This window comes from Salmo salar, chromosome 10, assembly GCF_965601325.2.
Source record: "Salmo salar chromosome 10, fSalSal1, whole genome shotgun sequence".
NCBI classification, from domain to species: Eukaryota; Metazoa; Chordata; class Actinopteri; order Salmoniformes; family Salmonidae; genus Salmo; species Salmo salar.
In genome coordinates, this window is record NC_138300.1 from 125,773,099 (window position 1) to 125,797,899 (window position 24,801).

At 47.5% G+C, this 24,801-nt stretch overlaps 1 protein-coding gene and 1 long non-coding RNA gene across 2 annotated transcripts in view; one reads left to right on the forward strand and one right to left on the reverse strand.

The window, feature by feature from the left end:
• Nucleotides 1-24,801, reverse strand: part of LOC145858677 (uncharacterized) — a 215,904-nt gene that overhangs the window by 113,311 nt on the left and 77,792 nt on the right. The window lies entirely within an intron of this gene.
• LOC106561857 (annexin A2) lies at nt 5,699-24,332 on the forward strand. The gene is made up of 13 exons (XM_045688594.1): nt 5,699-5,840; nt 7,773-7,828; nt 8,034-8,127; nt 8,874-8,968; nt 10,575-10,688; nt 12,068-12,158; nt 12,341-12,420; nt 13,127-13,186; nt 13,908-14,001; nt 16,099-16,194; nt 16,354-16,412; nt 22,258-22,380; nt 23,999-24,332. Exons 1-13 carry the CDS (start codon nt 5,744-5,746, stop codon nt 24,056-24,058), a joined length of 1,119 nt encoding a protein of 372 aa, XP_045544550.1. The 5' UTR covers nt 5,699-5,743; the 3' UTR covers nt 24,059-24,332.

Sequence of the window (24,801 nt, forward strand, 5' to 3'; positions counted from 1 at the left end):
GGGCCAGTAACCAGCAGGTAGCCTAGTGGTTAGAGCGCTGGGCCAGTAACCAGCAGGTAGCCTAGTGGTTAGAGCGTTGGGCCAGTAACCAGCAGGTAGCCTAGTGGTTAGAGCGCTGGGCCAGTAACCAGCAGGTAGCCTAGTGGTTAGAGCGTTGGGCCAGTAACCAGCAGGTAGCCTAGTGGTGAGAGCGCTGGGCCAGTAACCAGCAGGTAGCCTAGTGGTTAGAGGGTTGGGCCAGTAACCAGCAGGTAGCCTAGTGGTTAGAGCGCTGGGCCAGTAACCAGCAGGTAGCCTAGTGGTGAGAGCGTTGGGTCAGTAACCAGCAGGTAGCCTAGTGGTTAGAGCGCTGGGCCAGTAACCAGCAGGTAGCCTAGTGGTTAGAGCGTTGGGTCAGTAACCAGCAGGTAGCCTAGTGGTTAGAGCGCTGGGCCAGTAACCAGCAGGTAGCCTAGTGGTGAGAGCGTTGGGCCAGTAACCAGCAGGTAGCCTAGTGGTTAGAGCGCTGGGCCAGTAACCAGCAGGTAGCCTAGTGGTTAGAGCGCTGGGCCAGTAACCAGCAGGTAGCCTAGTGGTTAGAGCGTTGGGCCAGTAACCAGCAGGTAGCCTAGTGGTTAGAGCGCTGGGCCAGTAACCAGCAGGTAGCCTAGTGGTTAGAGCGCTGGGCCAGTAACCAGCAGGTAGCCTAGTGGTGAGAGCGTTGGGCCAGTAACCAGCAGGTAGCCTAGTGGTTAGAGCGTTGGGCCAGTAACCAGCAGGTAGCCTAGTGGTTAGAGCGTTGGACTAGTAACCAGCAGGTAGCCTAGTGGTTAGAGCGTTGGGTCAGTAACTAGCAGGTAGCCTAGTGGTTAGAGCGTTGGGCCAGTAACCAGCAGGTAGCCTAGTGGTGAGAGCGTTGGGCCAGTAACCAGCAGGTAGCCTAGTGGTGAGAGCGTTGGGCCAGTAACCAGCAGGTAGCCTAGTGGTGAGAGCGTTGGGCCAGTAACCAGCAGGTAGCCTAGTGGTTAGAGCGCTGGGCCAGTAACCAGCAGGTAGTCTAGTGGTGAGAGCGTTGGGCCAGTAACCAGCAGGTAGCCTAGTGGTTAGAGCGTTGGGCCAGTAACCAGCAGGTAGCCTAGTGGTTAGAGCGTTGGGCCAGTAACCAGCAGGTAGCCTAGTGGTTAGAGCGCTGGGCCAGTAACCAGCAGGTAGCCTAGTGGTTAGAGCGTTCGGTCAGTAACCAGCAGGTAGTCTAGTGGTTAGAGCGCTGGGCCAGTAACCAGCAGGTAGCCTAGTGGTTAGAGCGCTGGGCCAGTAACCAGCAGGTAGCCTAGTGGTTAGAGCGTTGGGCCAGTAACCAGCAGGTAGCCTAGTGGTTAGAGCGTTGGGCCAGTAACCAGCAGGTAGCCTAGTGGTTAGAGCGCTGGGCCAGTAACCAGCAGGTAGCCTAGTGGTTAGAGCGTTGGGCCAGTAACCAGCAGGTAGCCTAGTGGTTAGAGCGTTGGGCCAGTAACCAGCAGGTAGCCTAGTGGTTAGAGCGTTGGGCCAGTAACCAGCAGGTAGCCTAGTGGTTAGAGCGTTGGGCCAGTAACCAGCAGGTAGCCTAGTGGTTAGAGCGTTGGGCCAGTAACCAGCAGGTAGCCTAGTGGTTAGAGCGTTGGGCCAGTAACCAGCAGGTAGACTAGTGGTTAGAGCGTTGGGCCAGTAACCAGCAGGTAGCCTAGTGGTTAGAGCGTTGGGCCAGTAACCAGCAGGTAGCCTAGTGGTTAGAGCGTTGGGCCAGTAACCAAAAGGTTGCTGGATCAAATCCCTGAGCTGACAAGGTAAAAATCTGTCGTTCTGCCTGTTCCTAGGCCGTCATTGTAAATAAGAATTTGTTCTTAACTGACTTGCCTAGTTAAATAAAAAATATACCACAGAGGTCCTCTTACATTTGGGAACTTTATAGTCCTATTGATCAAACAACCATGAAAAGGTAGACTCTCTCTCTCAGTTATACACATCAATAACCATGAAAAGGTAGACTCTCTCTCTCTGTTATACACATCAATAACCATGAAAAGGTAGACTCTCTCTCTCTCAGTTATACACATCAATAACCATGAAAAGGTAGACTCTCTCTCTCTCAGTTATACACATCAATAACCATGAAAAGGTAGACTCTCTCTCTCTAAGGCAGACTCTCTCTCTCAGTTATACACATCAATAACCATGAAAAGGTAGATTCTCTCTCTCAGTTATACACATCAATAACCATGAAAAGGTAGATTCTCCCTCAGTTATACACATCAACAACCATGAAAAGGTAGATTCTCTCTCTCAGTTATACACATCAATAACCATGAAAAGGTAGACTCTCTCTCTCAGTTATACACATCAATAACCATGAAAAGGTAGACTCTCTCTCTCAGTTATACACATCAATAACCATGAAAAGGTAGACTCTCTCTCTCAGTTATACACATCAATAACCATGAAAAGGTAGACTCTCTCTCTCAGTTATACACATCAATAACCATGAAAAGGTAGACTCTCTCTCTCTCCCTCAGTTATACACATCAATAACCATGAAAAGGTAGACTCTCTCTCTCTCTCTCAGTTATACACATCAATAACCATGAAAAGGTAGACTCTCTCTCTCTCTCTCAGTTATACACATCAATAACCATGAAAAGGTAGACTCTCTCTCTCAGTTATACACATCAATAACCATGAAAAGGTAGACTCTCTCTCTCTCTCTCTGTTATACACATCAACAACAACAACAAGATAAACAACTAATGCTAACCGGAGCAAGATGAGCTAAAATCTAACGAAGGAACATTAGATAAACCCTCTCAAACTTGTTTTAGCTTGTAGTTGGCCGTCAAGATTGCACTGATAAACGATGGGGAATAGTAGCCTGCTCGCCCTTCTGCAGCTCGCCTGCCAATGCATGCTGGTCCCAACTAATGATATGTATAAACCCTGGATGACTGAAGGGGGCACTGTATTGAAGCCTCCGTGACTCCATCTTGGTACTCCTCTACCATTGTGTTTTAGCCACCATGACTCCATCTTGGCTCTCCCCCTCCGTTGTATTGAAGCCACCATGACTCCATCTTGGCTCTCCCCCACCGTTGTATTGAAGCCACCGTGACTCCATCTTGGCTCTCCCCCTCCATTGTGTTTTAGCTAACGTGACTCCTGTGGGAGATAAGCATTTGTGTTGAAGGGGAAAGAACATAAATATTTTGGCTATAGGGGGAGAAGAAGACATCTGGTTCTGATAGAGCAACAGGCCACGGTGGGAGGCATAGCGACCTGACAACCAGACCTGAGTTATGCAGAAAGGGCCCAAATACTCAAGATAGCCGGACAAAGAAGTACAGAGAAACCATATGAGGAGGCTAGCATTATAACCTATACAGCTGTCGGATGTGGGCGTTATCAAGCAGCAGCTGATATGGAGAGATAATGGTAAAGAACGGTCAAGGGAAGATATTTTCATATAGAGGGAGGGGACTCTATACGTTATGCAGAGACAGAATCATATAAAGGCAGGACTCTGTAATATGAGAATTTAGTCTTTTTCATGGAGGGGATCAGCTCTGTTACGTGTGGAATAGCGTCCTTCCATGGAAGGGCTCGGCCCTGTTGCGTGTGTAATAGCGTCCTTCCATGGAGGGGCTCTGTTACGTGTGGAATAGGGTCCTTCCATGGAGGGGCTCTGTTACGTGTGTAATAGCGTCCTTCCATGGAAGGGCTCAGCTCTGTTACGTGTGTAATAGCGTCCTTCCATGGAAGGGCTCAGCTCTGTTACGTGTGTAATAGCGTCCTTCCATGGAAGGGCTCAGCTCTGTTACGTGTGTAATAGCGTCCTTCCATGGAAGGGCTGGGCTTTGCTACTCTGTATTAAAGTCTATATTGAATTCACAAGTTCTTGTAAGAGTATTATGTTCTTAAGACAATTTTCCACGACACTCCATCTTGGCTCTCCCCCACCATTGTGTTTTAGCCAACGTGACTCCATCTTGGCTGTCCCCCACCATTGTGTTTTAGCCAACGTGACTCCATCTTGGCTCTCCCCCACCATTGTATTGAAGCCACCGTGCCTCCATCTTGGCTCTCCCCCACCATTGTATTGAAGCCACCGTGACTCCATCTTGGCTCTCCCCCACCATTGTGTTTTAGCCAACGTGACTCCATCTTGGCTCTCCCCCACCATTGTGTTTTAGCCAACGTGACTCCATCTTGGCTCTCCCCCACCATTGTATTGAAGCCACCGTGACTCCATCTTGGCTCTCCCCCACCATTGTGTTGAAGCCACCGGGACTCCATCTTGGCTCTCCCCCACCATTATGTTGAAGCCACCGGGACTCCATCTTGGCTCTCCCCCACCATTGTGTTGAAGCCACCGTGACTCCATCTTGGCTCTCCCCCACCATTGTGTTTTAGCCAACGTGACTCCATCTTGGCTCTCCCCCACCATTGTGTTGAAGCCACCATGACTCCATCTTGGCTCTCCCCCTCCGTTGTATTGAAGCCACCATGACTCCATCTTGGCTCTCCCCCTCTGTTGTATTGAAGCCACCATGACTCCATCTTGGCTCTCCCCCACCATTGTGTTTTAGCCAAAGTGACTCCATCTTGGCTCTCCCCCACCATTGTGTTTTAGCCAACGTGACTCCATCTTGGCTCTCCCCCTCTGTTGTATTGAAGCCACCATGACTCCATCTTGACTCTCCTCCTCAAATGTAAAACATATTTAGGAAGCTATAGAAATGCATTTATTAATGTCTACATTCGTTTTTGACACCTTTATTCTATTAGACACTTTAATACATACTTTTAAATTAAAGTATTTTTTTGTAGAGTACTAATGTTACTGAGCCCACTACAACAAGAACATAATGAAATACGTAAATTTGTCCTTGAAACAATGACTTTAAATTGAATTGGATTCATTCCTGTGGAGGACTGCTCCTACCAGGAAGTGCTAATATGACCAGGCTTTCAAACCCTCTCAATAACCTCGGCAATACAGTGTTTATATACCTCATTGGTGTTAACCCTCGTTTTGATATCTGTATGGGGACGTGCCTGCCCTCCCATTTGATCTATACAAAATACATTTCATTAACAACGAAGAGATATATTAAAGTTCAGCATAGCCCCTGTATCTGTAGTCGTAGCCACCGGAAACCGATATGGGGAAGTCGTCCACCGATCCGCTCCCAGTGGTTAGTTAGCTGGTTAACGTTAGGCTCCGTGGTTTCAGTTAAATACATAAACTAGCCTATTAGCCATGCTACGGATGACTTGTGATAATTTCCCTTCATAGTTTTCATTGTACTGACATTCCCAGCCTTAGTTACATTCGTCCGTTTTTGTCCAAAATATGGAGTAATTGAAAGAAACGGACCAGGTCAGCTGTAATTAATATTAATAGAAATACTTGGACTACTAAGAAACGTATTGGTGAATTATAACAATAACGCATTGAACTACATCCATCTATTCTGCCACCAATGCCTTACTCTATTTATGAGTGAAATATAACGTTTTTTTGTGTTTTTTTTTTTTTTTTAATTCCTATAAAGTTGATTTTGTAGCATAAACTGTGAATTTGATATTTTGGACTGATATAATGATTAGTCTGTTTTATATCTACAAAGTAGTTAAAATGCTTGTGTGTTGTACCTTAAGGCATGTATATGTCCTTTTGTTCTGGACTCAGGGGTGGAGACTGAGCACAGAGCTTTATTATAGGTCCTAGAGCGACATGCAGAACCTCCCTGTGGTATTTAAGCACCACACCCATTCCAAGCCACATAGCCAGGACTATTTTACAGCACCACAGCTCTCTTCAGCACAGTCAGGTAAACTGACAATTCCTTTTATATATTCATTACAATAAATGCTATCCAACAATTGGCTTCATCTAGCTCTTGGAAGGATTTCTATCATACCAAAACTAGCTCTGTGAGTTTTTTGCTTGTAGGGGACTAAAACCCAAGTTAGATTCACAGTGTTGTCATGCATTGTATCTGTTTCTATTATCTTCATGCCCAGGAGAATATATGTATGTTCAGAATGTAGTCTTTTTCTCTGTGTGAGCAGTCCTGGGAAGGCAGTAATTCAGCCTTACCTCCCTGAGACAGAGGCTCTGCTGCTAACTTCAGGGTGTGGTAGTAGGGGTTAGGGTGTAGGGGTTAGGGTGTGAGCAGTCCTGGGAAGGCAGTGATTCAGCCATACCTCCCTGAGACAGAGGCTCTGCTGCTAACTTCAGGGTGTGGTAGTAGGGGTTAGGGTGTAGGGGTTAGGGTGTGAGCAGTCCTGGGAAGGCAGTGATTCAGCCTTACCTCCGTGAGACAGAGGCTCTGCTGCTAGCTTCAGGGTGTGGTAGTAGGGGTTAGGGTGTAGGGGTTAGGGTGTGGTAGTAGGGGTTAGGGTGTGGTAGTCATTAGTGTTTAGGTTGTAGGTGTTTAGGTTAGTTCTCTGTGCTAGCTGGTGTTTCATCAGGGTGTAGTAGTAGGGGTTAGGGTGTAGGGGTTAGGGTGTAGGGGTTGAGGTTAGTTCTCTGTGCTAGCTGGTGTTTCATCAGGGTGTAGTAGTAGGGGTTAGGGTGTGGTAGTAGGGGTTAGGGTGTAGGGGTTAGGGTGTGGTAGTAGGGATTAGGGTGTAGGGGTTAGGCTGTGGTAGTAGGGTGTAGGGGTTAGGGTGTAGGGGTTAGGGTGTGGTAGTAGGGGTTAGGGTGTAGGGGTTAGGGTGTGGTAGTAGGGGTTAGGGTGTGGTAGTCATTAGTGTTTAGGTTGTAGGTGTTTAGGTTAGTTCTCTGTGCTAGCTGGTGTTTCATCAGGGTGTAGTAGTAGGGGTTAGGGTGTAGGGGTTAGGGTGTAGGGGTTGAGGTTAGTTCTCTGTGCTAGCTGGTGTTTCATCAGGGTGTAGTAGTAGGGGTTAGGGTGTGGTAGTAGGGGTTAGGGTGTAGGGGTTAGGGTGTAGTAGTAGGGGTTAGGGTGTAGGGGTTAGGGTGTAGGGGTTAGGGTGTAGGGGTTGAGGTTAGTTCTCTGTGCTAGCTGGTGTTTCATCAGGGTGTAGTAGTAGGGGTTAGGGTGTAGGGGTTAGGGTGTAGGGGTTGAGGTTAGTTCTCTGTGCTAGCTGGTGTTTCATCAGGGTGTAGTAGTAGGGGTTAGGGTGTAGGGGTTAGGGTGTAGGGGTTGAGGTTAGTTCTCTGTGCTAGCTGGTGTTTCATCAGGGTGTAGTAGTAGGGGTTAGGGTGTAGGGGTTAGGGTGTAGGGGTTGAGGTTAGTTCTCTGTGCTAGCTGGTGTTTCATCAGGGTGTGTCTTGGCTGGATGTATAATAGTTGACAGACTTTCATCTAGTTAGTCATTTTGATAAACAGACAGAGGACTTGGTGCCTTTAGATATCGACAGAGAGATGATTGGTTCAGAGAGACGCTGCAGTGAGTAGAGGAATGTAATCATCTCCTGAGAGAACCAATAAGATCTTTGGAATGGTCTGGTGAACCAATAAGATCTTTGGAATGGTCTGGTGAACCAATAAGATCTTTGGAATGGTCTGGTGAACCAATAAGATCTTTGGAATGGTCTGGTGAACCAATAAGATCTTTGGAATGGTCTGGTGAACCAATAAGATCTTTGGAATGGTCTGGTGAACCAATAAGATCTTTGGAATGGTCTGGTGAGTTACCCAACTCCCAGTGGTGGTGATCAGGACATTTCCCTACACGGTTGTCAGCAGGAGAACTGTCTCTAAAACGATCAACACTTCTCATCTCCCCCTGTACAGGACTCAACATGGCGCTGGTATCTGAGTTCCTGGGACAACTGTCTCTTAATATGGGGGTAAGTAGTATTGATGTTTCAATGTTGGTGTTAAACTCCAGTAGAAAATGATTCTGCAGTACTCTTCCTGCTATTAGTAACAGTGACCATCAATACTCTTATGTTTTCTGAATCTCCTTTGAGCCCAAATACTTGACTGTCGTCCCTAATATTAAACTATATATTAATATTAAACTATATTAATGTAAACTATTATATATTACAGTCCTGTGAGCCCAAATACCCAACTGTTGTTCCTGCGATTGACTTCGATCCAGACAAAGATGCTGCCAGAATAGAGACTGCTATCAAGACCAAGGGTAAGAGAGGCATATGATGAATGTTCTGGCTGGGTTAGGGGGGCTGGGTTAGAGGCTCTGGCTGGGTTAGAGGCTCTGGCTGGGTTAGAGGCTCTGGCTGGGTTAGAGGCTCTGGCTGGGTTAGAGGCTCTGGCTGGGTTAGGGGCTCTGGCTGGGTTAGGGGCTCTGGCTGGGTTAGGGGCTCTGGCTGGGTTAGAGGCTCTGGCTGGGTTAGAGGCTCTGGCTGGGTTAGGGGCTCTGGCTGGGTTAGGGGCTCTGGCTGGGTTAGGGGCTCTGGCTGGGTTAGGGGCTCTGGCTGGGTTAGGGGCTCTGGCTGGGTTAGGGGCTCTGGCTGGGTTAGGGGCTCTGGCTGGGTTAGGGGCTCTGGCTGGGTTAGGGGCTCTGGCTGGGTTAGGGGCTCTGGCTGGGTTAGGCTGGGTTGGAGGCTCTGGCTGGGTAAAAGGTATCCATGTGGTAACAGTCTGTGGTATTTATGAGTCAGTTTCCTGTCTGAACTGGGAATGTTCCCAAGGCAATGCCTCAGTAATAGCAGCAGCCTCATAATACCAGTTAGTGGCAGACAGAGTTACATCCAGACAAGCTAGTTCCCTCCAGACTGGTATAACGGATAGCCAGTTCACTATCATTAATGCCTAACCACTAAAGAGTTTCTCGTCATTCAGATTTACTGATCATTTTATTCAATGAACAATGTCCACTTATTCCTGAATGATCTGATGTTATGTATATCTGGGATTTCACCTCAGGAGTGGACGAAGCGACCATCATCGCTGTTCTGACCAAGAGGACCTACAGCCAGAGGAGAGAGGTCGCTTTCGCTTATGAGAGGAGAGCCAAGAAGGTACAGGAGGACAAGTCAACCAATAAGATAAACTAGGGTCAACTGGCTCAACCAATAAGATGACCCTTCACTGATCTAACGTCATGACACCTGTGAGGGTTGTCTGTTTTGTTCTGTTACTCTGACTGGAACACGGCCTGTCTGGTCTGTTACTCTGACTGGAACACGGCCTGTCTGGTCTGTTACTCTGACTGGAACACGGCCTGTCTGGTCTGTTACTCTGACTGGAACACGGCCTGTCTGGTCTGTTACTCTGACTGGAACACGGCCTGTCTGGTCTGTTACTCTGACTGGAACACGGCCTGTCTGCTCTGTTACTCTGACTGGAACACGGCCTGTCTGGTCTGTTACTCTGACTGGAACACGGCCTGTCTGGTCTGTTACTCTGACTGGAACACGGCCTGTCTGGTCTGTTACTCTGACTGGAACACGGCCTGTCTGGTCTGTTACTCTGACTGGAACACGGCCTGTCTGGTCTGTTACTCTGACTGGAACACGGCCTGTCTGGTCTGTTACTCTGACTGGAACACGGCCTGTCTGCTCTGTTACTCTGACTGGAACACGGCCTGTCTGCTCTGTTACTCTGACTGGAACACGGCCTGTCTGGTCTGTTACTCTGACTGGAACACGGCCTGTCTGGTCTGTTACTCTGACTGGAACACGGCCTGTCTGGTCTGTTACTCTGACTGGAACACGGCCTGTCTGTTACTCTGACTGGAACACGGCCTGTCTGTTACTCTGACTGGAACACGGCCTGTCTGTTACTCTGACTGGAACACGGCCTGTCTGTTACTCTGACTGGAACACGGCCTGTCTGGTCTGTTACTCTGACTGGAACACGGCCTGTCTGGTCTGTTACTCTGACTGGAACACGGCCTGTCTGGTCTGTTACTCTGACTGGAACACGGCCTGTCTGGTCTGTTACTCTGACTGGAACACGGCCTGTCTGTTACTCTGACTGGAACACGGCCTGTCTGTTACTCTGACTGGAACACGGCCTGTCTGTTACTCTGACTGGAACACGGCCTGTCTGTTACTCTGACTGGAACACGGCCTGTCTGCTCTGTTACTCTGACTGGAACACGGCCTGTCTGCTCTGTTACTCTGACTGGAACACGGCCTGTCTGCTCTGTTACTCTGACTGGAACACGGCCTGTCTGGTCTGTTACTCTGACTGGAACACGGCCTGTCTGGTCTGTTACTCTGACTGGAACACGGCCTGTCTGTTACTCTGACTGGAACACGGCCTGTCTGTTACTCTGACTGGAACACGGCCTGTCTGTTACTCTGACTGGAACACGGCCTGTCTGCTCTGTTACTCTGACTGGAACACGGCCTGTCTGGTCTGTTACTCTGACTGGAACACGGCCTGTCTGGTCTGTTACTCTGAAAGGAACACGGCCTGTCTGGTCTGTTACTCTGACTGGAACACGGCCTGTCTGGTCTGTTACTCTGACTGGAACACGGCCTGTCTGGTCTGTTACTCTGACTGGAACACGGCCTGTCTGGTCTGTTACTCTGACTGGAACACGGCCTGTCTGGTCTGTTACTCTGACTGGAACACGGCCTGTCTCTAAGTAACGTGCTCTATGTTTCTCTCCTGTAGGATCTGGTGACAGCCCTGAAGGCTGCTCTATCTGGGCCGTTGGAGACTGTGATCTTAGGTCTGATGAAGAGTACAGCTCAGTACGACGCCTCCGAGATCAAAGGATCCATTAAGGTACGAGACAAGTCTCCTTCAATCCCCCAAACCTGTACTGCCCTCTCCTGGTAGTTTGTCTACAGTAACACACTCCATTATAATGTGATAGCTGTGTAGTGTTGTGTACTGCTCTCTCCTGGTAGTTTGTCTACAGTAACACACTCCATTATAATGTGATAGCTGTGTAGTGTTGTGTACTGCTCTCTCCTGGTAGTGTGTCTACAGTAACACACTCCATTATAATGTGATAGCTGTGTAGTGTTGTGTACTGCTCTCTCCTGGTAGTTTGTCTACAGTAACACACTCCATTATAATGTGATAGCTGTGTAGTGTTGTGTACTGCTCTCTCCTGGTAGTTTGTCTACAGTAACACACTCCATTATAATGTGATAGCTGTGTAGTGTTGTGTACTGCTCTCTCCTGGTAGTATGTCTACAGTAACACACTCCATTATAATGTGATAGCTGTGTAGTGTTGTGTACTGCTCTCTCCTGGTAGTTTGTCTACAGTAACACACTCCATTATAATGTGATAGCTGTGTAGTGTTGTGTACTGCTCTCTCCTGGTAGTTTGTCTACAGTAACACACTCCATTATAATGTGATAGCTGTGTAGTGTTGTGTACTGCTCTCTCCTGGTAGTTTGTCTACAGTAACACACTCCATTATAATGTGATAGCTGTGTAGTGTTGTGTACTGCTCTCTCCTGGTAGTTTGTCTACAGTAACACACTCCATTATAATGTGATAGCTGTGTAGTGTTGTGTACTGCTCTCTCCTGGTAGTTTGTCTACAGTAACACACTCCATTATAATGTGATAGCTGTGTAGTGTTGTGTACTGCTCTCTCCTGGTAGTTTGTCTACAGTAACACACTCCATTATAATGTGATAGCTGTGTAGTGTTGTGTACTGCTCTCTCCTGGTAGTTTGTCTACAGTAACACACTCCATTATAATGTGATAGCTGTGTAGTGTTGTGTACTGCCCTCTCCTGGTAGTATGTCTACAGTAACACACTCCATTATAATGTGATAGCTGTGTAGTGTTGTGTACTGCTCTCTCCTGGTAGTATGTCTACAGTAACACACTCCATTATAATGTGATAGCTGTGTAGTGTTGTGTACTGCTCTCTCCTGGTAGTATGTCTACAGTAACACACTCCATTATAATGTGATAGCTGTGTAGTGTTGTGTACTGCTCTCTCCTGGTAGTTTGTCTACAGTAACACACTCCATTATAATGTGATAGCTGTGTAGTGTTGTGTACTGCTCTCTCCTGGTAGTATGTCTACAGTGCAGTTGGGAGGGATAAAAGCCACGAGATGAAACAGACATTTTACAATATAATCCTAACCTTAAAGTACAATGTTACGCTAATGCAACATGCCTGTGTATCTGCAGGGTCTAGGAACAGACGAGGAGGTTCTGATAGAGATTGTCTGTTCTCGCAGCTCCTCAGAACTGTCTGAGATTAAGACAGTCTACAAGGAACGTGAGTCTCAATCCACAGAGCTACATTTATAATATGATGTTTATAATTCTCTCTGTGTCTGTCTACCTAGTACAACATTACATCATTAGACCACTGAGTTTTAGGCCTGTGGGGGAAAATGATGTGGCTGAATGTATCATGTTGTCATTTGTAGTATAAATGTTTCTGATCGATCTCCTCAGTGTTCAAGAAAGATCTGGAGAAGGATGTGGCTGGAGACACCTCGGGAGACTTCAGGAGTCTGCTGCTGGCCCTGGTGCAGGTACGGCCCTGGTGCAGGTACGGCCCCAAGTGGCCCTGGTGCAGGTACGGCCCCAAGTGGCCCTGGTGCAGGTACGGCCCCAAGTGGCCCTGGTGCAGGTACGGCCCCAAGTGGCCCTGGTGCAGGTACGGCCCCAAGTGGCCCTGGTGCAGGTACGGCCCCAAGTGGCCCTGGTGCAGGTACGACCCTGGTGCAGGTACGGCCCCAAGTGGCCCTGGTGCAGGTACGGCCCCAAGTGGCCCTGGTGCAGGTACGGCCCCAAGTGGCCCTGGTGCAGGTACGACCCTGGTGCAGGTACGGCCCCAAGTGGCCCTGGTGCAGGTACGACCCTGGTGCAGGTACGGCCCCAAGTGGCCCTGGTGCAGGTACGGCCCCAAGTGGCCCTGGTGCAGGTACGACCCTAACCCGGAATGGAAATGAAGCTAGCCCGAGGCTAGTACTTTTTAGACCAGGCTAGTAGAAAAAATGTGCCGGAATAACCTGCTGGCTAGAGAAACTGTCTTTTACAATATCACATGACACAGGTTTTTGGACCAGGGCTAAAACAAATTAAAGTCGACTAGCCCGGCGGGCCAGTGGATTAAAAACCTTCACTTCCATCCCTGACCCTAACTAAACCCAACTATTCCTGGTGCAGGTATGCCTGCAGTGATTTGTCTGTTATTGAGTTGACCTTTGATCCTGTTGTAATCTTATCTGTCGACAGGCCAAGAGGGCAGAACCCTCCAGCGTGGTGGACTATGAGAAGATCGATGAAGATGCCAGAGTAAGAACAATGTACTGTCCTGTTTAGTAGTCTGTCACCATGGATACATCAACCAGATCTATACATGAATAAACCCAGCTGTTTGAAAAGCTGAGTAAGGTTCACTACCACAGAGTTTAATGATGGTGTGTAGTATTATACCATACAGGTTTATAGTAATGTATTATATACCATACAGGTTTATAGTAATGTATTATATACCATACAGGTTTACAGTAATGTATTATATACCATACAGGTTTATAGTAATGTATTATATACCATACAGGTTTATAGTAATGTATTATATACCATACAGGTTTACAGTAATGTATTATATACCATACAGGTTTATAGTAATGTATTATATACCATACAGGTTTATAGTAATGTATTATATACCATACAGGTTTATAGTAATGTATTATATACCATACAGGTTTACAGTAATGTATTATATACCATACAGGTTTATAGTAATGTATTATATACCATACAGGTTTATAGTAATGTATTATATACCATACAGGTTTATAGTAATGTATTATATACCATACAGGTTTATAGTAATGTATTATATACCATACAGGTTTATAGTAATGTATTATATACCATACAGGTTTATAGTAATGTATTATATACCATACAGGTTTATAGTAATGTATTATATACCATACAGGTTTATAGTAATGTCGTCTCCAGGCCCTGTATGTAGTAATGTGGTATATAATGTCGTCTCCAGGCCCTGTATGATGCTGGAGTGAAGAGGAAAGGAACGGATGTGGCCACCTGGATCTCCATCATGTCGGAGAGGAGTGTTCCCCACCTGCAGAAAGGTACATACCTGACAGATTAACAGAGACCACAGATTTATTTATTTATTCACCTTTTCCAGGTGGCCGTTGGCAGCCTTTATTTAACCAGGTAGGCTAGTTGAGAACAAGTCCTTTATTTAACCAGGTAGGCTAGTTGAGAACAAGTCCTTTATTTAACCAGGTAGGCTAGTTGAGAACAAGTCCTTTATTTAACCAGGTAGGCTAGTTGAGACAGGCCACCAGGTGGCCGGGCGGTCCTTTATTTAACCAGGTAGGCCAGTTGAGAACAAGTCCTTTATTTAACCAGGTTAGGCTAGTTGAGAACAAGTCCTTTATTTAACCAGGTAGGCTAGTAGAGAACAAGTCCTTTATTTAACCAGGTTAGGCTAGTTGAGAACAAGTCCTTTATTTAACCAGGTAGGCCAGTTGAGAACAAGTTCTCATTTACAACTGCGACCTGGCCAAGATAAAGCAAAGCAGTTCGACACAAACAACAACACAGAGTTACACATGGAGTAAACAAAACGTACAGTCAATAACACAATATATAAAAAAGAAAGTCTATATACAGTGTGTGCAAATGGTGTGAGGATGTAAGGCAATAAATAGGCCATAGTAGTGAAGTAATTACAATTTAGCAAATGAACACTGGAGTGATAGATGAGCAGATGATGGTGGGCATGTAGTGATACTGGTGTGCAAAAGAGCAGAAAAACTAAAACAATATGGGGATGAGGTAGGTAGTTGGTTGGATGGGCTGTTTATAGATGGACTGTGTACAGCTGCAGTGATCGGTAAGCTGCTCTGACAGCTGACGGTTAAAGTTAGTGAGGGAGATATAAGTCTCCAACTTCAGTGATTTTTGCAATTCGTTCCAGTCATTAGCAGCAGAGAACTGGAAGGAAAGGCGGCCAAATGAGGTGTTGGCTTTGGGGATGACCAGTGAGATATACCTGCTGGAGCGCATGCTACAGGTCGGTGTTGCTATGGTGACCAGAGAGCTGAGATAAGGCGGAGCTTTACCTAGCAGAGACTTATAGATGACCTGGAGCCAGTGGGTCTGGAGACGAATATGTAGCGAGGGCCAGCCAACGAGAGCGTACAGGTCAGTGGTGGGTAGTATATGGGGCTTTGGTGACAAAATGGATGGCACTGTGATAGACTGCATCCAATTTGCTGAGTAGAGTGTTGGAGGCTATTTTGTAAATGACATCACCGAAGTCAAGGATTGGTAGGATGGTCAGTTTTACGAGGGTATGTTTGGCAGTATGAGTGAAGGATGCTTTGTTGTGAAATAGGAAGCCGATTCTAGATTTAACTTTGGATTGGAGATGCTTAATGTGAGTCTGGAAGGAGAGTTTACAGTCTAACCAGACACCTAGGTATTTGTTGTTGTCAGAACCGTCCAGAGTAGTGATGCTGGACGGGCGGGCAGGTGCGGGCAGCGATCGGTTGAAGAGCATGAATTTAGTTTTACTTGCATTTAAGAGCAGTTGGAGGCCACGGAAGGAGAGTTGTATGGCATTGAAGCTCGTTTGGAGGTTAGTTAACAGTGTCCAAAGAAGGGCCAGAAGTATACAGAATGGTGTCGTCTGCGTAGAGTTGGATCAGAGATTCACCAGCAGCAAGAGCAACATCATTGATGTATACAGAGAAGAGAGTCGGCCCGAGAATTGAACCCTGTGGCACCCCCATAGAGACTGCCAGAGGTCCGGACAACAGGCCCTCCGATTTGACACACTGAACTCTGTCAGAGAAGTAGTTGGTGAACCAGGCGAGGCAGTCATTTGAGAAACGAAGGCTGTTGAGTCTGCCGATAAGAATGCTGTGATTGACAGAGTCGAATACCTTGGCCAGGTCGATGAAGACGGCTGCACCATACTGTCTTTTATCGATGGCGGTATACCAGACAGACGGGACATACCTGACAGACTAAGACCTGCAGAAAGGGACATACCTGATAGACTAACAGAGACTATAAGCATATACCAGCTACATGAACTGAATTTATGTTCTGTCTCTGGATGTTAACGGGTCCCTGTCGTCCCGAGGTGTTTGGCAGGTATAAGACGGGTATGACGGGTATAAGACGGTCTGAATGTGTGTTGTCTACTCCAGTGTTTGACAGGTACAAGAGTTACAGTCCATACGACATGCAGGAGAGCATCAGGAAGGAGGTGAAGGGAGACCTGGAGAAGTCCTTCCTTACACTCGGTAAGTCATTACCTTTAAACCAGGGTGGTCAAACTCATTCTACGGGGTGCCGAGTCTCTGCGGGTTTTAGGTTTTTCCTTTCAATTAAGACCTGGATAGCCAGGTGGGGAGTTCCTTACTAATTAGCAGGTTCTGACTTCCTCTGTCTCTGTGTTCCAGTCGAGTGTTTTGAGAACAAGCCGCTGTACTTCGCCAGCAGACTTGCAGAGGCAATGAAGGTAACTAATATATATTTATTTATTCCTGGTTCTTTGACTAGTTTAATTTGGGGACTTCCAAATAGTAAACAGTACAAGGAATACTGTAGATGGCATCAGTTTACACCATGTTGCATCATATAGTGTTGAGAAATTCAGATTTACTGTGCAGAGTACTGGTAGTCCTACTACTAGCCTGCTTACTGTCTCTCTGTGCAGAGTACTGGTAGTCCTACTACTAGCCTGCTTACTGTCTCTCCTCTCCTCTGTGCAGAGTACTGGTAGTCCTACTACTAGCCTGCTTACTGTCTCTCTGTGCAGAGTACTGGTAGTCCTACTACTAGCCTGCTTACTGTCTCTCTGTGCAGAGTACTGGTAGTCCTACTACTAGCCTGCTTACTGTCTCTCCTCTCCTCTGTGCAGAGTACTGGTAGTCCTACTACTAGCCTGCTTACTGTCTCTCCTCTGTGCAGAGTACTGGTAGTCCTACTACTAGCCTGCTTACTGTCTCTCCTCTCCTCTGTGCAGAGTACTGGTAGTCCTACTACTAGCCTGCTTACTGTCTCTCCTCTGTGCAGAGTACTGGTAGTCCTACTACTAGCCTGCTTACTGTCTCTCCTCTCCTCTGTGCAGAGTACTGGTAGTCCTACTACTAGCCTGCTTACTGTCTCTCCTCTGTGCAGAGTACTGGTAGTCCTACTACTAGCCTGCTTACTGTCTCTCCTCTGTGCAGAGTACTGGTAGTCCTACTACTAGCCTGCTTACTGTCTCTCTGTGCAGAGTACTGGTAGTCCTACTACTAGCCTGCTTACTGTCTCTCCTCTCCTCTGTGCAGAGTACTGGTAGTCCTGCTACTAGCCTGCTTACTGTCTCTCTGTGCAGAGTACTGGTAGTCCTACTACTAGCCTGCTTACTGTCTCTCCTCTCCTCTGTGCAGAGTACTGGTAGTCCTGCTACTAGCCTGCTTACTGTCTCTCCTCTCCTCTGTGCAGAGTACTGGTAGGCCTGCTTACTGTCTCTCCTCTGTGCAGAGTACTGGTAGTCCTACTACTAGCCTGCTTACTGTCTCTCCTCTCCTCTGTGCAGAGTACTGGTAGTCCTGCTACTAGCCTGCTTACTGTCTCTCCTCTGTGCAGAGTACTGGTAGTCCTACTACTAGCCTGCTTACTGTCTCTCCTCTCCTCTGTGCAGAGTACTGGTAGTCCTGCTACTAGCCTGCTTACTGTCTCTCCTCTGTGCAGAGTACTGGTAGTCCTACTACTAGCCTGCTTACTGTCTCTCCTCTGTGCAGAGTACTGGTAGTCCTGCTACTAGCCTGCTTACTGTCTCTCCTCTCATCTGTGCAGAGTACTGGTAGTCCTACTACTAGCCTGCTTACTGTCTCTCTGTGCAGAGTACTGGTAGTCCTACTACTAGCCTGCTTACTGTCTCTCCTCTCCTCTGTGCAGAGTACTGGTAGTCCTACTACTAGCCTGCTTACTGTCTCTCCTCTGTGCAGAGTACTGGTAGTCCTACTACTAGCCTGCTTACTGTCTCTCCTCTGTGCAGAGTACTGGTAGTCCTGCTACTAGCCTGCTTACTGTCTCTCCTCTCCTCTGTGCAGAGTACTGGTAGTCCTACTACTAGCCTGCTTACTGTCTCTCCTCTGTGCAGAGTACTGGTAGTCCTACTACTAGCCTGCTTACTGTCTCTCCTCTCCTCTGTGCAGAGTACTGGTAGTCCTACTACTAGCCTGCTTACTGTCTCTCCTCTGTGCAGAGTACTGGTAGTCCTACTACTAGCCTGCTTACTGTCTCTCCTCTGTGCAGAGTACTGGTAGTCCTACTACTAGCCTGCTTACTGTCTCTCCTCTCCTCTGTGCAGAGTACTGGTAGTCCTACTACTAGCCTGCTTACTGTCTCTCCTCTGTGCAGAGTACTGGTAGTCCTACTACTAGCCTGCTTACTGTCTCTCCTCTGTGCAGAGTACTGGTAGTCCTACTACTAGCCTGCTTACTGTCTCTCCTCTGTGCAGAGTACTGGTAGTCCTACTACTAGCCTGCTTACTGTCTCTCCTCTCCTCTGTGCAGAGTACTGGTAGTCCTACTACTAGCCTGCTTACTGTCTCTCCTCTCCTCTGTGCAGAGTACTGGTAGTCCTACTACTAGCCTGCTTACTGTCTCTCCTCTCCTCTGTGCAGAGTACTGGTAGTCCTACTACTAGCCTGCTTACTGTCTCTCTCTGTGCAGAGTACTGGTAGTCCTACTACTAGCCTGCTTACTGTCTCTCCTCTGTGCAGAGTACTGGTAGTCCTACTACTAGCCTGCTTACTGTCTCTCCTCTGTGCAGAGTACTGGTAGTCCTGCTACTAGCCTGCTTACTGTCTCTCTGTGCAGAGTACTGGTAGTCCTACTACTAGCCTGCTTACTGTCTCTCCTCTCATCTGTGCAGAGTACTGGTAGTCCTACTACTAGCCTGCTTACTGTCTCTCCTCTGTGCAGAGTACTGGTAGTCCTACTACTAGCCTGCTTACTGTCTCTCCTCTCATCTGTGCAGAGTACTGGTAGTCCTACTACTAGCCTGCTTACTGTCTCTCCTCTGTGCAGAGTACTGGTAGTCCTACTACTAGCCTGCTTACTGTCTCTCCTCTGTGCAGAGTACTGGTAGTCCTACTACTAGCCTGCTTACTGTCTCTCCTCTCCTCTGTGCAGAGTACTGGTAGTCCTACTACTAGCCTGCTTACTGTCTCTCTGTGCAGAGTACTGGTAGTCCTACTACTAGCCTGCTTACTGTCTCTCCTCTCCTCTGTGCAGAGTACTGGTAGTCCTACTACTAGCCTGCTTACTGTCTCTCCTCTCCTCTGTGCAGAGTACTGGTAGTCCTACTACTAGCCTGCTTACTGTCTCTCCTCTGTGCAGAGTACTGGTAGTCCTACTACTAGCCTGCTTACTGTCTCTCCTCTCCTCTGTGCAGAGTACTGGTAGTCCTACTACTAGCCTGCTTACTGTCTCTCCTCTCCTCTGTGCAGAGTACTGGTAGTCCTACTACTAGCCTGCTTACTGTCTCTCCTCTGTGCAGAGTACTGGTAGTCCTGCTACTAGCCTGCTTACTGTCTCTCCTCTCATCTGTGCAGAGTACTGGTAGTCCTGCTACTAGCCTGCTTACTGTCTCTCTGTGCAGAGTACTGGTAGTCCTACTACTAGCCTGCTTACTGTCTCTCCTCTCCTCTGTGCAGAGTACTGGTAGTCCTACTACTAGCCTGCTTACTGTCTCTCTGTGCAGAGTACTGGTAGTCCTACTACTAGCCTGCTTACTGTCTCTCCTCTCCTCTGTGCAGAGTACTGGTAGTCCTACTACTAGCCTGCTTACTGTCTCTCTGTGCAGAGTACTGGTAGTCCTACTACTAGCCTGCTTACTGTCTCTCCTCTCCTCTGTGCAGAGTACTGGTAGTCCTACTACTAGCCTGCTTACTGTCTCTCCTCTGTGCAGAGTACTGGTAGTCCTACTACTAGCCTGCTTACTGTCTCTCCTCTCCTCTGTGCAGAGTACTGGTAGTCCTACTACTAGCCTGCTTACTGTCTCTCCTCTGTGCAGAGTACTGGTAGTCCTACTACTAGCCTGCTTACTGTCTCTCCTCTGTGCAGAGTACTGGTAGTCCTACTACTAGCCTGCTTACTGTCTCTCCTCTGTGCAGAGTACTGGTAGTCCTACTACTAGCCTGCTTACTGTCTCTCCTCTCATCTGTGCAGAGTACTGGTAGTCCTGCTACTAGCCTGCTTACTGTCTCTCTGTGCAGAGTACTGGTAGTCCTACTACTAGCCTGCTTACTGTCTCTCCTCTGTGCAGAGTACTGGTAGTCCTACTACTAGCCTGCTTACTGTCTCTCCTCTGTGCAGAGTACTGGTAGTCCTGCTACTAGCCTGCTTACTGTCTCTCCTCTCATCTGTGCAGAGTACTGGTAGTCCTACTACTAGCCTGCTTACTGTCTCTCCTCTCCTCTGTGCAGAGTACTGGTAGTCCTACTACTAGCCTGCTTACTGTCTCTCCTCTGTGCAGAGTACTGGTAGTCCTACTACTAGCCTGCTTACTGTCTCTCTGTGCAGAGTACTGGTAGTCCTACTACTAGCCTGCTTACTGTCTCTCCTCTGTGCAGAGTACTGGTAGTCCTACTACTAGCCTGCTTACTGTCTCTCTGTGCAGAGTACTGGTAGTCCTACTACTAGCCTGCTTACTGTCTCTCTGTGCAGAGTACTGGTAGTCCTACTACTAGCCTGCTTACTGTCTCTCCTCTGTGCAGAGTACTGGTAGTCCTGCTACTAGCCTGCTTACTGTCTCTCTGTGCAGAGTACTGGTAGTCCTACTACTAGCCTGCTTACTGTCTCTCTGTGCAGAGTACTGGTAGTCCTACTACTAGCCTGCTTACTGTCTCTCTGTGCAGAGTACTGGTAGTCCTACTACTAGCCTGCTTACTGTCTCTCTGTGCAGAGTACTGGTAGTCCTGCTACTAGCCTGCTTACTGTCTCTCCTCTGTGCAGAGTACTGGTAGTCCTACTACTAGCCTGCTTACTGTCTCTCCTCTGTGCAGAGTACTGGTAGTCCTACTACTAGCCTGCTTACTGTCTCTCCTCTGTGCAGAGTACTGGTAGTCCTACTACTAGCCTGCTTACTGTCTCTCCTCTCCTCTGTGCAGAGTACTGGTAGTCCTACTACTAGCCTGCTTACTGTCTCTCCTCTCCTCTGTGCAGAGTACTGGTAGTCCTGCTACTAGCCTGCTTACTGTCTCTCCTCTGTGCAGAGTACTGGTAGTCCTACTACTAGCCTGCTTACTGTCTCTCCTCTCCTCTGTGCAGAGTACTGGTAGTCCTACTACTAGCCTGCTTACTGTCTCTCCTCTCCTCTGTGCAGAGTACTGGTAGTCCTACTACTAGCCTGCTTACTGTCTCTCCTCTGTGCAGAGTACTGGTAGTCCTACTACTAGCCTGCTTACTGTCTCTCTGTGCAGAGTACTGGTAGTCCTACTACTAGCCTGCTTACTGTCTCTCTGTGCAGAGTACTGGTAGTCCTACTACTAGCCTGCTTACTGTCTCTCCTCTCCTCTGTGCAGAGTACTGGTAGTCCTACTACTAGCCTGCTTACTGTCTCTCCTCTGTGCAGAGTACTGGTAGTCCTACTACTAGCCTGCTTACTGTCTCTCCTCTGTGCCGAGTACTGGTAGTCCTACTACTAGCCTGCTTACTGTCTCTCTGTGCAGAGTACTGGTAGTCCTACTACTAGCCTGCTTACTGTCTCTCCTCTGTGCAGAGTACTGGTAGTCCTACTACTAGCCTGCTTACTGTCTCTCCTCTGTGCAGAGTACTGGTAGTCCTACTACTAGCCTGCTTACTGTCTCTCCTCTGTGCAGAGTACTGGTAGTCCTACTACTAGCCTGCTTACTGTCTCTCCTCTCCTCTGTGCAGAGTACTGGTAGTCCTGCTACTAGCCTGCTTACTGTCTCTCCTCTGTGCAGAGTACTGGTAGTCCTACTACTAGCCTGCTTACTGTCTCTCCTCTGTGCAGAGTACTGGTAGTCCTACTACTAGCCTGCTTACTGTCTCTCCTCTGTGCAGAGTACTGGTAGTCCTGCTACTAGCCTGCTTACTGTCTCTCCTCTGTGCAGAGTACTGGTAGTCCTACTACTAGCCTGCTTACTGTCTCTCCTCTCCTCTGTGCAGAGTACTGGTAGTCCTACTACTAGCCTGCTTACTGTCTCTCCTCTGTGCAGAGTACTGGTAGTCCTACTACTAGCCTGCTTACTGTCTCTCCTCTCCTCTGTGCAGAGTACTGGTAGTCCTGCTGCAGAGCAAAGGCGCTATGGAGAAGGTGGTGATAATATGATGTATAATCTGCAGGGTAAAAGTGCGAAGGAGAAGGTGGTGACGAGGATCATGGTGTCTCGTTGTGAAGTTGACCTCATGAAGATCAGAACAGAGTTCAAGAGTCAGACCGGCAAGTCTCTGTTCCAGACCATCTCTGTGAGTAACATTATAATAACACACCTCCATACACTCCAATAATACACCCTAGCGCTACGCTACAATAATACACCCTAGCGCTACGCTACAATAATACACCCTAGCGCTACGCTACAATAATACACCCTAGCGCTACGCTACAATAATACACCCTAGCGCTACGCTACAATAATACACCCTAGCGCTACGCTACAATAATACACCCTAGCGCTACGCTACAATAATACACCCTAGCGCTACGCTACAATAATACACCCTAGCGCTACGCTACAATAATACACCCTAGCGCTACGCTACAATAATACACCCTAGCGCTACGCTACAATAATACACCCTAGCGCTACGCTACAATAATACACCCTAGCGCTACGCTACAATAATACACCCTAGCGCTACGCTACAATAATACACCCTAGCGCTACGCTACAATAATACACCCTAGCGCTACGCTACAATAATACACCCTAGCGCTACGCTACAATAATACACCCTAGCGCCGCTACAATAATACACCCTAGCGCTACAATAATACACCCTAGCGCTACCAATAATACACCCTAGCGCTACAATAATACACCCTAGCGCTACAATAATACACCCTAGCGCTACAATAATACACCCTAGCGCTACAATAATACACCCTAGCGCTACAATAATACACCCTAGCGCTACAATAATACACCCTAGCGCTACAATAATACACCCTAGCGCTACAATAATACACCCTAGCGCTACAATAATACACCCTAGCGCTACAATAATACACCCTAGCGCTACAATAATACACCCTAGCGCTGCAATAATACACCCTAGCGCTGCAATAATACACCCTAGCGCTGCAATAATACACCCTAGCGCTGCAATAATACACCCTAGCGCTGCAATAATACACCCTAGCGCTGCAATAATACACCCTAGCGCTGCAATAATACACCCTAGCGCTGCAATAATACACCCTAGCGCTGCAATAATACACCCCTAGCGCTGCATTAATACACCCCTAGCGCTGCGCTGCATTAATACACCCCTAGCGCTGCGCTGCATTAATACACCCCTAGCGCTACGCTGCATTAATACACCCCTAGCGCTACGCTGCATTAATACACCCCTAGCGCTACGCTGCATTAATACACCCCTAGCGCTACGCTGCATTAATACACCCCTAGCGCTACGCTGCATTAATACACCCCTAGCGCTACGCTGCATTAATACACCCCTAGCGCTACGCTGCATTAATACACCCCTAGCGCTACGCTGCATTAATACACCCCTAGCGCTACGCTGCATTAATACACCCCTAGCGCTACGCTGCATTAATACACCCCTAGCGCTACGCTGCATTAATACACCCCTAGCGCTACGCTGCATTAATACACCCCTAGCGCTACGCTGCATTAATACACCCCTAGCGCTACGCTGCATTAATACACCCCTAGCGCTACGCTGCATTAATACACCCCTAGCGCTACGCTGCATTAATACACCCCTAGCGCTACGCTGCAATAATACACCCCTAGCGCTACGCTACATTAATACACCCCTAGCGCTACGCTGCAATAATACACCCCTAGCGCTGCAATAATAAATGATTAAAAATGCCCCTGTCTCTCGTGTCCAGGAGCATACTAAAGGGGATTACCAGAAGGCCATGCTGTCTCTGTGTGGAGGAGACGACTAAACATCACCTGGACTTCATTACCTACAAGCCTTATGTCCACTGCTGGAATGGTTGCTTACTGGACTACAATGTCCAGGTATTAGTTAGGCAGCTACTGGACTACAACTCCCTACGTTAGAGGTGTACCCATACTATTGGACGTTTATCATATGGGTATTAATAGCTTCAAAGTGATGGCATCATTCTACTGAAGTATTTCATTCCATGAAGATATTGAACCCACTGTTTTCCTGTAACAAACCTAGCTAACTGGTAATAAACTTACTTTGGCAAAGTGTTCTTCACATTTTTATATTTTAATCATTTAAAAGGTGCTTTCATCCAGAACGACTTACAGTAGTGAGTGGATACTTTTTCGTACTGGTCCTCCCCGTGCGAATCGAACCCATAACCCTGGCAGTGCAAGCGTCATGCTCTTACCAAGTCATTTTCAATATCACATCTTGACCCATTTTTCCAAGAGGCAAGAAATGGTCAGCTTCTAATCGTATGCAGTTACTCTAGGTGACCACTAGAGTGTGGTAGAGGTAGTTCAGTAGCTACTCTTCTTCTTCTCTGGTCTGAAACAGACATGCTTTTTATCCACATTATCTTTTGAATAAAATGAAATATTTCACTTTTTTTTTTTTCTTAGTTATTCCCCAATTTATAAAAAGGAGAGGTTAATGGCGACGAGATGTTGAATCCATAATTAATATTCTATATTCAGACTGAATAATGGACATCACTTTTACTGGAAATCA